This window comes from Fundulus heteroclitus, chromosome 1 (assembly GCF_011125445.2).
Source record: "Fundulus heteroclitus isolate FHET01 chromosome 1, MU-UCD_Fhet_4.1, whole genome shotgun sequence".
NCBI lineage: Eukaryota > Metazoa > Chordata > Actinopteri > Cyprinodontiformes > Fundulidae > Fundulus > Fundulus heteroclitus.
The window spans coordinates 26,357,800-26,373,095 of NC_046361.1; the positions used below are offsets into that span (position 1 = coordinate 26,357,800).

Sequence of the window (15,296 nt, forward strand, 5' to 3'; positions counted from 1 at the left end):
AGCTATATGCAACAGTCAAATATGTAAAATTATAATTACACGATATTCAGTGTAAATCATTTTCACCTGATCATTTTCACCTGATGTGTGAGATTTCCAGTATGAGGAATGTTTGTGATTTGCAGACTGGCACCATGCAATGCAGAACCATACGAAGCGACTCCCCTCCGTCTACCACCATAAGTATGTACTCAACATATGGGAAACACTGGATGTTTATAGATATCATTAGGTAATAATTATATTTTACATTTTAATACCCGTGTACAAAAATGTATTAAGATTGTCGCTGGAGTCAATTGTCAAAGATATATCCATTTCTGTTTGGAGAAACGTCCCAAGTTTACCTAGTTTCAAGCCTTTGAAAAGTTCAATAAAAACTTGAATTTTTAAAAAACAAAAATGGCGACGCAACATGGCATCTTTCATTGGGTGCACCACAGTCTATGTATTTTTAAACAGCTCATTCTAAGCCCAGGGTTCTTGGTAGTAATGGACCGTTACGCTGAAAAAGTTGTCAAAGTTACGCTAAAATTAGACCAGTACGGTCAGTACGACATGGATGTCTGAGAGCAACATAGAAGAGTCAGTAAAGATCTTGAAAGTGTATCAGCGCAGCTTTAAGCCTCCCGAAGCACATGAACAAAGACTGTTATTAGCTTGACGAACAGCCCCCTTTGAGTTACACTACGCAAGCAAAATTTGTTACACACTTTCCCTGGAATGAGTTTACCAGACCATACTCATAACCTCCTCAGTTTTTTACCGGATTAAACAATAGATATCACCTAATAGATTAACTGCACAGAGAGCCTGAATGCGTACTCCTGGTGTGATTAGTGAATATACATTGCCTGGCCAAAAACAAAAGTCTAATATTTCGTTGGACCGCCCTTTAGCTTTGATTACGGCACGGACTCGCTGTGGCGTTGTTTCGATAAGCTTCTGCAATGTCACAAGATTTATTTCCACTCAGTGTTGCATTGATTTTTCAACAAGACCTTACATTGATGATGGTAGAGTCTCCCCGCTGTGCAAAGCCTTCTCCAGCACATCCCAAAGATTCTGACATGGGGTTAAGGTCTGGACTCTGTGGTGGCCAATGTGTGAAAATTATCTCTCATCCTCCCTGAACCACTCTTTCACAATTCGAGCCCGATGACTCCTGGCATTGTCATCTTGGAATATGCCCGTGCCATCAAGGAAGAAACAAATCCATTGATGGAATAACCTGTTTATTCAGTATATTCAGGTAGTCAGCTGACCTCATTCTTTGAGCTCATACTATTGCTGAACCTAGACCTGACCAACTGCAGCAACCCCAGATCATAGCGCCGCCCCCACAGGCTTGTACAGTAGGCACTAGGAGTGATGGGGGCATCACTTCCAGCTACAGTCTTTCCTCAAAGATGGGTCACCACTATCCTTCCAGTTTTTGATAATGCGTAGGACAGTTCTTAACCCAATGTTGGTAGTTTCTGCCATCTCCTTAGAGTCTTTCTCTGCTTGATGCATGCCAATGATTTGACCCGTCTGAAACAGACTGACATCTTTTCCACAACCACGGGGATGTGTCGTTCAGCACGGTTGTTTGAGAAAGGATAAGCAACTCATGGCACCAGTCGGGGGTTAAATAACTTGTTGCCAGCAGAAACAACCGCCCATGCAGTGATTATCCAGTGGGAGGCTCGTACCTATTTGCTTGGCAACTTTTTTTTTTTTTTTGGCCAGGCAGTGTATATTGAATTCCAAACAGGTCTTTGATTTTTTTTTTTTTAAGATACTGCGTACACGGATATTGCATAAACAATAAATCTGCTATATGTTGTCCAGCCCTACTAAACATCCATCAATGACATGTCCTAGTCATGCCACAAACCACCTCTTCACCCCCCCACCTCTCATGCCAGGCCTGATACACCTTCATTTAATTTCTAATGTCTGTAAAATGTACAGAGGAAGAACGAACGGTCATTTCCTTACAAATACATCTCTAAGTATGTAAATGAGATATTCCTTTGTTATATTTACAAAAAAATCTTGGAATACATTTCCTTAGGGAAAATCTGGGTCTGTCAATCACCATATTCTTTTATAAGCTTAAAAAAAAAAAAAGGAAGTCTTACTGACTGTGCGAGTCATGCTGAAACCATGTCTCCGGTGTAACAGACCTAATTCCCCCCCCTTTAACGGCCAATTTTCCTTTATCCCTGTTGGAGCTACACCTCAGGCAAGACTGCTGTGGCTCCAACAGGTTTGCCCCTGAAGCTCTTTGGCTGACTGACGCAGGAACTCAGCCATGTACGAAGATGGTAGATTCTAATATGACGGCAAGACTGACCATTGTGCCGCTTTACGTCTGTAATAAATTAGACACTTGGCATCTCAAACCCTCATTACTCACTATATCAGGTATACCTGCCCCAATTCTTTGTGGCATAGCTTCAGCAAGCCGTCTGAAATGTTCCTTAAAAAATGCTCATGCTGAAATGATAGAATCACTCAGTTGCTACATTTCTTGTGGCTGCACCTTCGTGATGCAAAACCATATCAATTGAGCTGAAAGCTGGTGACAGTGGAGGTCATTAGACTACAACAAACTTATGATTGCGATGATAAAAGCTTCATGACATGATACACTATCCTACTGGAAGTAGGCAACAGAGGATGGACACACTGTGGTCATGATGGCCCTGACATGGTTAGCAACAAGGCTGTGGTTAAACAGTGCTCAAAGCGTGCCAATATCTTCCATACCATTACACCACCACCAGTTGGCTGAGGATACAAGGCAGAAGAGATCCATACCATTTTGAAGAGTCTCTGTAAACCTCAGATGCTTGGGAGTGAAAATCCCAGTAAATCAACAGTTTCTGGTCATTTCAGAAACTGCTATCTTAACCAGTCAGTCTTCTACTGACCACCATTTTATCATCTACAGCCAAATCTTTTTCCTATCATTCCCATTCTGAGGCTCACTTTAAACTTCTGCAAGTCATCGCGACCACGTCTGAGGGCCACAATGCACCGAATCGTTGCCACAACAAGCAATTAAACAGGTGTATCTCATAAAGTGACTAAATTAAATGTATGCACCCTACACTTCTCTTTCACATTTGGAGTCTTCTACAGTGAAGATTGACAGCTACTCAAGTTGAACCCAACAGGCAGCCTCTTCGTCAAATGCAAAATTAGCCAGAGTTTCGCCTTACCTTGATTTTGAAGTTTACATAACATTTCTAATAAAGTTTTTTTCCAGCTATTTAAATGTGTAGAAACCAAGCAAACTGCACATATTTCTCTGCTGTTCCTGAACCATGCTTAAAAATGTGGGTCAAGTTACAATTGGGAAGTGTATGACCGGGCAAAGCGGAAATAGTGAGGAAAACTCTCACCACTTTATTATTTTTCAAAACAAGCATTTCAAAAAAATATATATATATATATAAAAAATAAACAACTTATTATCTTACTATATCCCTAACTGGAAAACTGGAAAAAATGTTAAATCATAAATTTAAATATTAAGAGTATTCATCAAAATACCCACTACTTTTTTTAATGCCTTGACAATAAAAATCGTTTTCCAAAGGGGAAAAATAACCCTTACCCAAACTGCAGAAAATGTTTTGGTTTGCAAAAGAGTAAAAACATGTGCACCGTGTGGACAGACCTTTAATCTGATCTCAGATAACATTGCAATCAAGAACTTGTAATCAAGATGTAGACGCGGGGCTGATCTTCAAGTCAGGGATTTTTTTTTGTTTGCTTGCCACAAGGCAGCCAAACCATCCAGGAAAGGTGGTCAAATCTCGCCATCATGGCATAATCAAAAGCTCCACATTTACGGGGGGGCGGATCTGATTTATTCTGCATGAAAACAAAGCTCAGTGCCAAATACCACAGAAATGTCAGCAGGGAGTCAGAGGTAAACTGTGTCTGGAAGAGTGCACATAGCATTCAACACCAAGATTATAATCTGCACACAGAGTCCTAACTTGAAGAAACAGGAGTTTTTTTTTTTTTTTAGGGTTTAAAACAGATCTCAATGTGCAAGGACAAAGCGGACAGCAGTATGAGAAATGTTTCTTCAGAACAGTAGGGGACTCTGGCATCCTCCTCCCCAGATTAACATCGCAGCTTGTGCCAAGGCCATCTGTGTTAGGCTAGGAGACTGGCTTAAAAACAGAGGTGTGGGAGAAACAGGCATGCATCAGGGAGTTAGGATATCATTGTGAAAAAGAATAAAATATGCATATTACCCACTACAGACCTATTACATTTCTAAAGAAGCCTCATTTGTTCTCCAAGTGCCACCAAATACGGTTGGGCAAGGTAAATTTGGCATCATTAAAACGTTAAAAGAAACATGCATGACAGGAATGATATTTTCCTTGGGAGCTGACTTCGACTTGTTGACGCACGTGCTCTACAATGTTATGCGACCAAGATCTGGAGAGATTGTGAGTAGCGTGGGTTGTTCTTGGCTCAGACAACTAGGCTCTCAATAGACTTAATGTGCCACCAAGTGATCGTTGTACGACAGCTGTGAGACAGGTCCCACGAAGAACAGTAAATCACAACGGTTCTACAACAACAGGTTTGATTTGGCTGAGAACAACTGCATAAGTGCCAAAGGAAAATTTTTTAATAAAGTTAGTCATTTCAATCAATTTACCAAGTCAGGGCACCGCCTGATTATCAGCAAATAATAGCTAAATAGCTTCCAGCCTCTCTCGGCTATCGTTTTAAGATTTGGCTGCCAGGTGAGGTGTGAATTTGTCAGGGTTCCTACAGCATAAGGCAAGTTAAATTCAAGACTTTTTAAGACTTTTTAATGCCACTTGAAATAAAAAGTTAAGACCAACTTCACGATATACAAGATAAACCTGGTTGCGATCACTTCCCCCAAATGTTTATTTTAACATCAACCATTACTTTCTGGCCCAGTAGACATGTTTAAAATTTTAAAAAACATTCCATATAGGAAAAAAAGCTAAAAAACACAAATTACAGATATATTTTTAACAACTACTGAACTGAATTCACAAACTTTGTTTTGTTCTCTACTAAAATAAACTATAAATCAGTTTTAAAAAACCACAACATAATCAGTGCCAACTCTTTTTCGCAGCTATGGTCCGGCCGCAACAGTTTTTATTGGTTCCGCTATCGGGACGGAAACAATAATGGTTACATTGAGCCGTTCAGTAAATTAAAAAAATATATAATTGTGTCAATTATTTTACTGTTTGGTAAGGATTACAAAAATAATCCTATAATCCTATTTATGACCTGGCAACAATTTTAAGACCTAAAAAAGACTGATTTAAGACATTTTAATGCTAATTAAGGCCTTAGTTTTATATTACAGAATTCAATGCCTTTTAAGACTTTTTAAGGATCCGCGGGAACCCTGTTTGTGCAGTGGCGTTCTTAAACTGCGAGTACCGTACATATATATATAGAAAAAAAACACAAATAACTAATTTCTAAATACAGGAAATTAACAAAATACAATTTACCACAGCCTATAAGGACTATGGGGACATATTTTATGCAGAGGACGGGGAAATAAAAACCCAGATAAAAACAAAATAAGCTCATGTTGCAGGCATAATGTGACTATTTACCAGTCGAAAACCTTACAAGCCAAATTTGTTGCACACCATATTCTAATGTAGCACCACAAAGCAATGCATTTAGCGCAAGCTATATCGTTATCGCAACATTTCCCAATATTATCGCACATCGCAACTTTTCCTAATATATAGCCCTCCTCACAGACAGACAGCGTTTTTGTCATTTTGTGCACAGAGAACACATCTTGGCAGACGCCATGAAACTACAAATCCCTTCATTGCATGGGGCAACACTGCTGACCTCGAGACCAAAGCCTACTCCATAAATCTTGCTGTCCAAGCGCTGACGCCTCTATGAAGAGCTACTAGATTGCAGGTTTCAGATCCTGACACCACCTTTGCTGCAGAAGGGCTGCATACTGCAGGATTTGCTCTCAATGAAGCAAGTGCTTACAAATGGAATATATATATATTAGTCTTGCCAAGTCATGATCACTTTTCTGGGATAAGTGACTTTAAAACATTGACAGAATATGCAGTGATTGCTCTCCTATAGCCACACTGTACAACATAAAAACCATCGTAAGAACACAGCTTCAGGTGTTTCCCCTGGTCCATTTCATTAAAATAAAGAGGGGAAACAACAGTCAGCATACATGGGGCACTCCCTAGGACAACTGGCATTTAATCAACCAGCAGCTTTATTTATACAACTCCGGGTCATTGGGTTAGCAGAGTTCCATCAGATTTTCCTTTTACTGCTTTCTTCATGTTAGGGTTTTATTGTATCCTTAGCTCAGCTTTCTCTCGGTTTATTTTTCAGTGAGTCTAGTCCTCTAAAGTGCCATATAGTTGTGACCCCTACACAAGAGGTGTTCCAGTTATGCAAACTTTGCTGATTGAGCTTTGATAGGCAGCATCTTAAGGAGCGATTCTGTGGCGTTGGTGAATTAATCTGCAAACGCTGCTTCTGATTTTATCAATTTGGTCAGTTTACCTTAAACATATAATCTAGGATATCCAAATTCAGAAGAATAGGGGTGGGGGGGGTATGGGGGGACACTCCAAGAAATTAGAATCTTTTAGAACATCCATCTTTTGTACAGAAATTTTAAATGATCAAACTCATAATTTATTTCCTCCAAATTCAATTGTTTTAATTTTGCAGTGTGGCACTGTTTTAGTTTAAAGGGAAACTAGAAAAAAATGGTATAAAACAAACAATTCAGAGAGCCCCTACACTTTCTGACTAAAAATAGCTCAAACTTCAGTCGACTGATTAATGGTCGCCTGTTCTATCTGGAGACATATCCAAGACTCGAAGAAGTGATTTCTTGACTAAATAACATAAAATGCATGGATCTCACAGCACCTAAAGGCACAACCACAAGAGCAAGGTCTCCATCTAGACTAGTGATCTACAGAGCAAACAAAACAAAAACAAAAAAACTGTTGAAGGCTAAGTATTTTCAATTTGCTGGTGCCATAATACAAGCTAAAATGATACTGGCTTGTTTATACAAAACCGCAAGTGTAAATATCAAAACATTATCGTATTGCAAATATGACTATCAGAAATAACCATGATTAAGATTTGTTTTAATCCATCTGACTTTGCTATCTGAAAGACTAAAATAAGGTAAAAACAACTGGTAAAACCGGTTGAGCAAATGGCTGTAAAAGACGAAAACAATGTTAAAATCATAACTGTATTTATAAGCCAAGCTGCTCCAATACACTGAGGTGCAAAGGAGAAAGAGCGCTTGGAGGTTAGCCGTTTACCCCAAGGCTACATCTAAAAACGTCTAATTAAATTAAGGCTTGAGTTCGAATTCAGTGTTTTGTGTATTCTTTATTTAAAAATTGGCCACCAAGCAACAGCATAAAATGCTCAGGGCTGCACCTAAAATATATGTTTTTAATTTGTTGATAATTATCGACATCGATCAATATGATTTCTATTTTATCGACATGCTTTTTTTCTATATCGTCCAGGCCTATGATGCAACCCTGCTTCAACAAACCTAAATCAAATGAGTTGTTAATGCAGACGTCTGTGCAAAACGTCTTGACATAACCAAGAGGGTAAGTCAGCCTTTTGATTGAGGTGTACTGGAGCCGGGATCCATCCAAAAGATGCAGGACGGTGGCACTCGAGCACTGGGGTTGCACACTCCCCGTTCAGAGAGTTAAGATAAGCGCAACTAATGCAAAAGAAGAGTGGTCAGGTAAACCACCAATACACAAGTATGCTAAAGTTGTGGCAAGTCTAATGACCAAATTACTTTCTTTTTAACAGGACATTTACTCTGAAATGCCAATTAGAGAATATTCTAATGTGTTCATAGGGGTAAATCTGCTTCCTGTTGAACTTTGTATCCGCCTCTGAACCAAACAGCTGTTCCGCTTGTCAGCTTGAGGAAGTCATGAGAACATCAAAGTCGGTCGGCATGACATCACATCCCCCAAACAAAGCTACGAACCTCACTCATTCCTATCTTTAAAAAGGTCTCGTTGAGTAATGTCGTGCTGCATAACGAAATAGTCAGAAGTAAAAAGGTTTGGCTTATATTCTCCCTTTTCGTGTCTATACAGTGTAGCATGTCCTATCGGCTCAGTCACAGCGCCAAGGCCACCGACTGCTGCACAGTTCCCAGCAGGCAACAGCGCACCTCAGCTGCTTCTTTCTCTCCACCTCCTGTTGCACAGAGGGGGGGGGGGTGGATTTAGGGAGCAGAGCCAGTCACAACCTGCTCCTCCAGCACTGTCCACTCAAGTAACTACAGTCTCCTAGACAAACTGTTGTAGCTGATAGGAAGGGTTGGTGGAACATAACTCAGATTAATCCTTCAATTTAGCTAGATTGTAGAAAATAAACACGGTACAGGTTTGCTTTCATTAAGGGGTCAGTCATGCCTACTAAAGTCCCCATTAAGCCTCCTGGGAGACCGAGGGAGCCAGAGATAATCCCTGCTACAGTCTCCAAAGGACGGAAATAATTAGTTAATACCTTTCTACAATCTCAAACTGGGGATTTTCCCCATTTGTATGATGCAAGAATGCAGAATTTATAGGAATTCTAAATGACAATTAAAAAAAAAAAAAAACATTATTTGCCACCACTTTAATCACTTTTTTCTGAGTTAAACTTTAAGTTTTGTTTTTATACTTTTCAGATTGTTTTTAATATAAAGGATGAGTAGATAAGGAGGACATACATCTGAAAATTGTTCTTAGGTTTCAGGCATCCTTTCTAGAGATGAATCAAATAACTAAAGATCAAAACTAGCCCTTAGCTTTGACCTGCGATCAGCAAATCATCTACATCAACAGAAAGTTAAATTTGTTTTTCCAACGCAATGAATGCATCAACAATAAGAACTCCCAATATTTCCAGTCTATAAAACACATCAAGTTAACAGCCTGAGCTCTACTTTAATAAATATCAGAGGACGGTTGGGGACGTGTGCTCCAATGGATAAACAAGGAAGTATCGGGAATATATGTCACTTTGTAGAAAAAATAAAACAAAAATAGAGAAGGATATCAACATGTCTGAACCATCAAAATCACATACTGATTTTAATTCATCTTTAAGACAATTTTCAAGAGTATAAATAAAAACACCCCACAATGAATTTTACAGAGCTACATTGGTCCGGCTTTAAAAACAAAAACCTTCAGACTGTGAGAAAGAGGAACGGTTGGATACTAAAGTTATATGTATGAATATTTTTCCAAACTTAACTGGAATTTTACACTTTTCCACACCGCACAGGACACCTGTGAAAAGTTAAGGAGGAGAAAACCTGCGCCTTTCTAAAAAAGGCGAAGACTTTTTTATTTTTAAACGAGACATGCAGAACGTATGGACAACATTAACGAGGTTGTTGCTTTACCTGCAGCTCACACCAGGCCACCTCCACCCAGGTGTCCGTATCCAGGCCTTTGTAGACCGTCTTGAACGACCCTCTGCCGAGCTCGATGTCAAACTTGAGGAACCTTCCTCCCGGAGACGTGGAGACCGCTTTCATCTCTGCCTCCTCCTCGGTTTCCTCGCTCGCTGCCTTGGTGGCCACTTTGCCACCTTCGCTGCAAGCGACGACGCTGAAAGCCAGTCCGACCCTCTCCTTGTCCTCGTCTGCGCTGGCGCTCTCTGTCGCGCTGTCCTTCTGGCCACACTGGCTTTCGGTGCTGGAGCTCTCCTGAGCCCCGCCGCCGCCGCCGCTGGTCCCCCGCGTCCTGTCCACTATTGATCTCAAGTTGATGTTCAGGATTTTGCTCCTGCTCTCCGTCTCGGGGGCCTCGTAGGACTGCTCGTCGGTGTCTGAAAACCACAGGCTCCTCCTGATGAACCTCTGATGCCCGTTCCTCTGATAAACAGAAGAAGGGTCACTTCCACCTCTCACTACAGAGTCCACCAGAGTCACACTGGCGTCTCCCATGGGCCCGTGCACATGTATGCCCAGGTTGCATTGAGATTTGGGCACAGAGGAGCGCTTGGGCTCCTGGAGAGCCCCAGAGTTTGAGTTAGCCTCCGGCTCCATGGTGACTTCTAAAGTTCAGTCACTTTGGCTTCCAGGTTCTCTCAGGCATGGCTTCAATTTTGCTGATTTTTATTGTATTTTTTATTTTTTTTTCCCCCCCTCCACCCTTTGCGGATGATAAACCTGCAGCGCCCACCCGGTGACGCAGTTTGTCAGCAGAGGCCCTGAAACAGCGCTGGGATGGGATGACACGCGGGGCGAGATTTCATCAGATGCGAGAAAAGCTGCAAGAGAAACGTTGACACTTAGCGGTGCATTCACAAGAGCGGCGAATACAAGAAATTATAACGTGCAACGAACGGCCAGCCCTAGTTATAAAATAAATAAAATAAAATAAAAATGTTAAAAAAAAAAAAAAAAAGTCAGCAGGTGTGATTTAGAATAAGGGCTAATTATTTATTGTTTCGCAGGGGGCCATGTTCGTTCAGGCGCAGCAGAAACTAGCAAGCTACAACTTTAGTCTTCACAGGCTAGCCGTGTGTGCACGCGCTCAGCACCCCCCACGCGTGACACGAGAACATATAACCATGCGATAACTAAATTGCTTACCTTGTTCCAAAAAAATATATATTAATAAATAAATAAAACTGCAGAATGGTTCTGGTCCGCAGTTGGAAGAGAGAAAAAAAAAACCACACAACCTCGCAGGCGTTAGCCGACTGTCCACAGCAAAGAGAGAAACGGTGGACTTTCTGAACGCCCTACCTCAATATTATGCCCGTTTCCCCCCACGGGGAGCGACGCCAACACGCCGGTTAGATCCAAGCTTCCGTCCGGGGCTTCGCCAACTAATCACAATCGCAATACTGGCTGGACAAATGACGAATGCGGTGGATTTATCTCAGGGCAAACCCTCGCATCCCTCTCTCTATATATATATTCGCAGACCTGAATTCTGGCTCCCAGCCGCGGCTGTTCCGTCCCTCCGTCGCGGCTGCGCGCCGAGGCTGCAGGTAAAATCAACGCCCAGCTTGGAGGGGGTTCGGCTCTCCTGCAATCTCCCCGGCAGGTACCGTGCGCGGACAACCGTGTTCCCTCGTCGTCATCGTCGCTCTTCGACGTTGGGTTCATGCGCCGCCGAGGCTCTAAAAACGGGTTTCCCATTCAGGTCGCTTGGCTCCACGCCCCTAGTAACGACCGCGGGGACGGTCCAATCAGACGCTGCGCTGGGACGACCGCGGAGACAGCCGACTCATCACATCCTCGTTGCACCTTCCCGACAGACAGACAGACAGACAGGCAGATAGAAAACACGGCGACTGCTTGGCTGGGAGACAGCGAAATATGTATTTCTACACACTGGGACGACTATAAGCAATATAAGCTTATTTTATTTATATAAAGGCGAATCAAAGCGTTTTACAGACTAAAAGAACGCACATAGCACAAAAAAAAAACTCAACTCAAAATGATGGATTTCGTTACTCATTTGTGAATTATATTAAAGTTTGAACACAAAACAAGTATTGAAAGTTCAATTTAAAACACTTGAATTGCTTAGCGTTGCCCTACACAGCAGATTTATATGTACACCCTCAGTTAAAGCAACTAGATGGACTTTTCTACTAATTTATCAAACTTACTTGGACCACATGTGGAGGTCATTTTTTTTTTCTATTTGTTTTGCTATTTTGTGGAAAACTGGGGGAGTGGTGGCCAGGGGCGGTTCTAGACAGGGGCCAAAAGGGGCCCATGCCCCTGTAGAAATGGCCCTGGCCCTTGTTATGGCCCCTGTACTAAAAGCATGATGTTAAATAAACTTCTCATAATTATTTATTTGCAATGGCAAAGAAAACATAACTGATTGGTCACTTTGACCAATATTATTTTTTACCTATACAGCTTTACTCTAAAAAGAATTTAAAATTTAAGATGTTTCACGTTTAGCTTTAGCCGTATTGAGCAGGGGGCAAAGTTTTCAACTGCTAGATCAGGGGTCTGAAACCTGCAGTTCCAGAGCCACAAGTGGCTCACTTAATATTATTACACAGTTAAATATTGCCATTTTATTGTTTTACATTTTTTTGTTCTGTGCCCCTGTGAAAAAACACTGGCCCCCACTTTGGCCCCCCTAGTAAATTTGGTCTAGAACCGCCACAGGTGGTGGCCTTGTGGTAGAGCACAGAGATTCTGAGTTCAACTCCCACAAGCTGCCATTCTGGGTCCCTGAGCAAGACCCTTAACCCCCAATTGCTCCCTAGGCGCCATACAGTGGCAGCCCACTGCTCCCCAAGGGGATGGGTTAAAATGAAGAAGTGAATTTCTCCATTGTGAGATCAATAAAGTTCAATTATTATTATTTTAATCGAGATAAAGCAAAGTGTCGCCTCGTGTACTGGATGCCGAGGGACATCAAGATCTATTTCTCTCACTCTGCTGCATTCTCCTACTGCTCTCCAATGATGTATTATTTGTTGTTATTTGAACCTTCACTTTATGTTCTCTCTGTCTTTTTTTTTTCTCTTTATAGTAGATACATCTGGTCTGGCGTCTTGTTAGCTGTGACACCATCCAGCAGCGCATATAGTCAGCCATTACCCCTTACCACAGAAAACATTCCTGGATAAATGTGTGCTTCTGTGATTTTTTGTGTGTCTCGGCTCTGTGTTCTCTAACCCGCAGTCCAGGGTGTCCTCCAGGATTTTTTTTTAAACCATGGTGGTGTTTTTTATTTATTTATCATTGGGGTGATGTCATCATCTGATTTGCATATTTACATACAGTTGTGACCCAGGCTGTAGGAGACCTTTTGCCAAGACAAAAAAATTTAAAGAAAATAGTGATTAAGTGTATTTTGTACAAAAAATTACCTTTACAAGATAATTTATGGATTTTATTACATCGCCCGAATCCACACTGCATAAAACAAACAGTACCAAAAAGGACAGTTACCACAGACACACAAGTGAACAAGATGAATAAGTGATTGGAGCTATGTGCGAATCAAATTCAGAGAATTATTTTAGTGCGACAGTTTCTGAGAAAAAGAAAAGAAAAAAGAAGACTACTTTAAAAACTATGTGAAGAGGCAGCAGCAGCTATGGTGTGCCTGTGAGACAGCGCTCAGGGAATTGTTGAGGGAACAGGCAGAGTTGGTTTTTCAAAATAAAGTACATTTTAACGTTTCATGATATTTTCATTAATTTCAAACACAGATTATAGTTAGTATAAGTGCACAAATATAGGCTATACTTAATATAGGGTAACTATATCTCATATGCTTTACATTGTTTTACCACATATTTAAAAAAAAACAACGTAATTCGGAAGGTGTGGTGGCTTTTATCTTATGGCAGAAGGACGTTCACACTGAGCTTGGTTCTGCTGGAGGTTTCTTCCTGTTAAAGGGGAGTTTTCCTCTCCACTGTCACCTCATGCATGCTCAGTATGAGGGATTGCTGCAAAGTCATCAACAATGCACACGACTGTCCACTGTGGCTCTGTTTGTATGATTTAATTGAGTTTGACTTTATAAATGGCCATGAAATGACATGTGTTGTGAATTGGTGCTATATGATTAAATCGAATTGAATAGTGCTGTATGTTTCAAGTGACATCCCATAAGGCAGGGGTTCCCTAGGCGGGGGTCAGGAACCCCCAGGGGGTCGTAAGACACCTCTTGGGTGGTCTTGGGATGATTTGATGTTGATGTGCTAAAAAGATTTAGAATTTCCTTATTTGTGAAACTAGTATAACTTTACAAGATGCTCACCATTCCTCATTCTCAAGTTCCCCAAAGAATAACCGTCCTGCAAACAGGGGGTCACCAGTCTCTGGCACTGTTATTTTGGGGATCACAAGCTGAACAGTTTGGGGAACCCCTGACATAAGGCACACTGGTGTCAAACTTCAGTCCTGGAGGGCAGGTCTGCAGCAACTTTTGGATTTGTGCCGAGCCCAACACACCTGAGTTAAATGACTGAATTACTTCCTCACACTCTCAAGTTCTACTAATGAGTCCTGCTAACAAACTAACAATGTGATACTGTTGTGCTGAGGCAGAGAGGCATCTGTTACAGGACACCAGCCCTCAAGGACTGGAGTTTGACATCTGTGACATGCGGCAACAGATTAGGCAACTTTTAAATATGTCCATTGGTAGTTTTCCTTTTTCTTTTCAATGTCATTTGCATGCTTTTTTAATGACATCCCCATTTGAAAGCATTTAATTGTACTCTGCACAGCTAGAGCAAAAAAAGTCATATGTAAGACACTGCATGGAAATTTAGGGTAATACAAGCCGGATACAAGATTTACAAATTTTACAAGTGTTGAATGTGCCCAGGAACGATCAAATGGGAAAAAAATTAAATGGGAGGATAAAATGATTCATACAAATTAAACTAAGTCGCTCATTGTAATCATCACCTTTTGTTTCAGCTTCTCCATCGATGTCAGCATCCATCCTGGCTTGAGGGTCAACTCTGACTCAGACGTGGAAGACTGAACCCCTTCACACCTCAAATGCACCTTGAATGCTTCAGAATCTATGTTGAAATCGATAAAAGTCGCTTGCCCACAATGTTTGCTAAAGCCGGCTAATCGCTCCAATTCCTGTGTCTCTTGTGATGTCACCCAAAGCAAATACATACAGGAATAGCTTTTTTATAATGCACGTTTACTTTTTAAAAACATTTTGAATGTTGTAAAATCCACACTGCATTACCCAGTTGGGTTTTTAATTCCGGTGCTCATTTGTCAGTGGAATTATCTAGATAAAATCAAGTGTAACCATTCCCATCAGAAGTAATCTAATTAGTAAACAGAGTCCACTTGTCGGTGGGGGTGTTAAATTTTCCAAAGCTTACTAAGAACAAAAGCATGGACCAGTATTTTGTGCTATTTTAGCAGGAATTCCTTAACTTTTGTGATGTTTTCTAAAAAGATGTTTAGCAAATTTTATAATAGACTGGTTATAACAACCACACAGTTTTTTATTTTTTTTTTTTTTTTTACCAAAAGCTTGATATTTGCTAAATGTTTCTTACACCCATCAGATAGATAGCCTGCTGTAAAAGGTACCTTTTACACAAATACACGATGCTTTGCCACCATACAAGTAAATCTAAATATACAGCTGTTGCTCTGTCCAGTATATGGTTGCAGGTACTGTCCTACATCTTCTCCTTTCACTGGATGGTTTACAGTTCAGTCTGCAGCAGCTTGC

At 41.0% G+C, this 15,296-nt stretch overlaps 1 protein-coding gene across 8 annotated transcripts in view; it reads right to left on the reverse strand.

Annotated features, from left to right (window-relative positions):
- Positions 1-11,338, reverse strand: part of LOC105927314 (serine/threonine-protein kinase WNK2) — a 59,416-nt gene extending 48,078 nt beyond the window's left edge. For 5 of the 8 annotated variants that reach the window (XM_036139180.1, XM_021317354.2, XM_036139185.1 and 2 more), the window contains exons 1-2: positions 11,018-11,337; positions 9,482-10,353 (exon numbers count right to left, since the gene is read on the reverse strand). In XM_036139180.1, the coding sequence (XP_035995073.1) occupies positions 9,482-10,129 (648 nt within the window). In that variant the 5' untranslated portion in view covers positions 10,130-10,353; positions 11,018-11,337. The other 3 variants (XM_036139193.1, XM_036139173.1, XM_036139188.1) reach the window with 3 other exon arrangements.
- Positions 11,339-15,296: the final 3,958 nt, after the last annotated feature.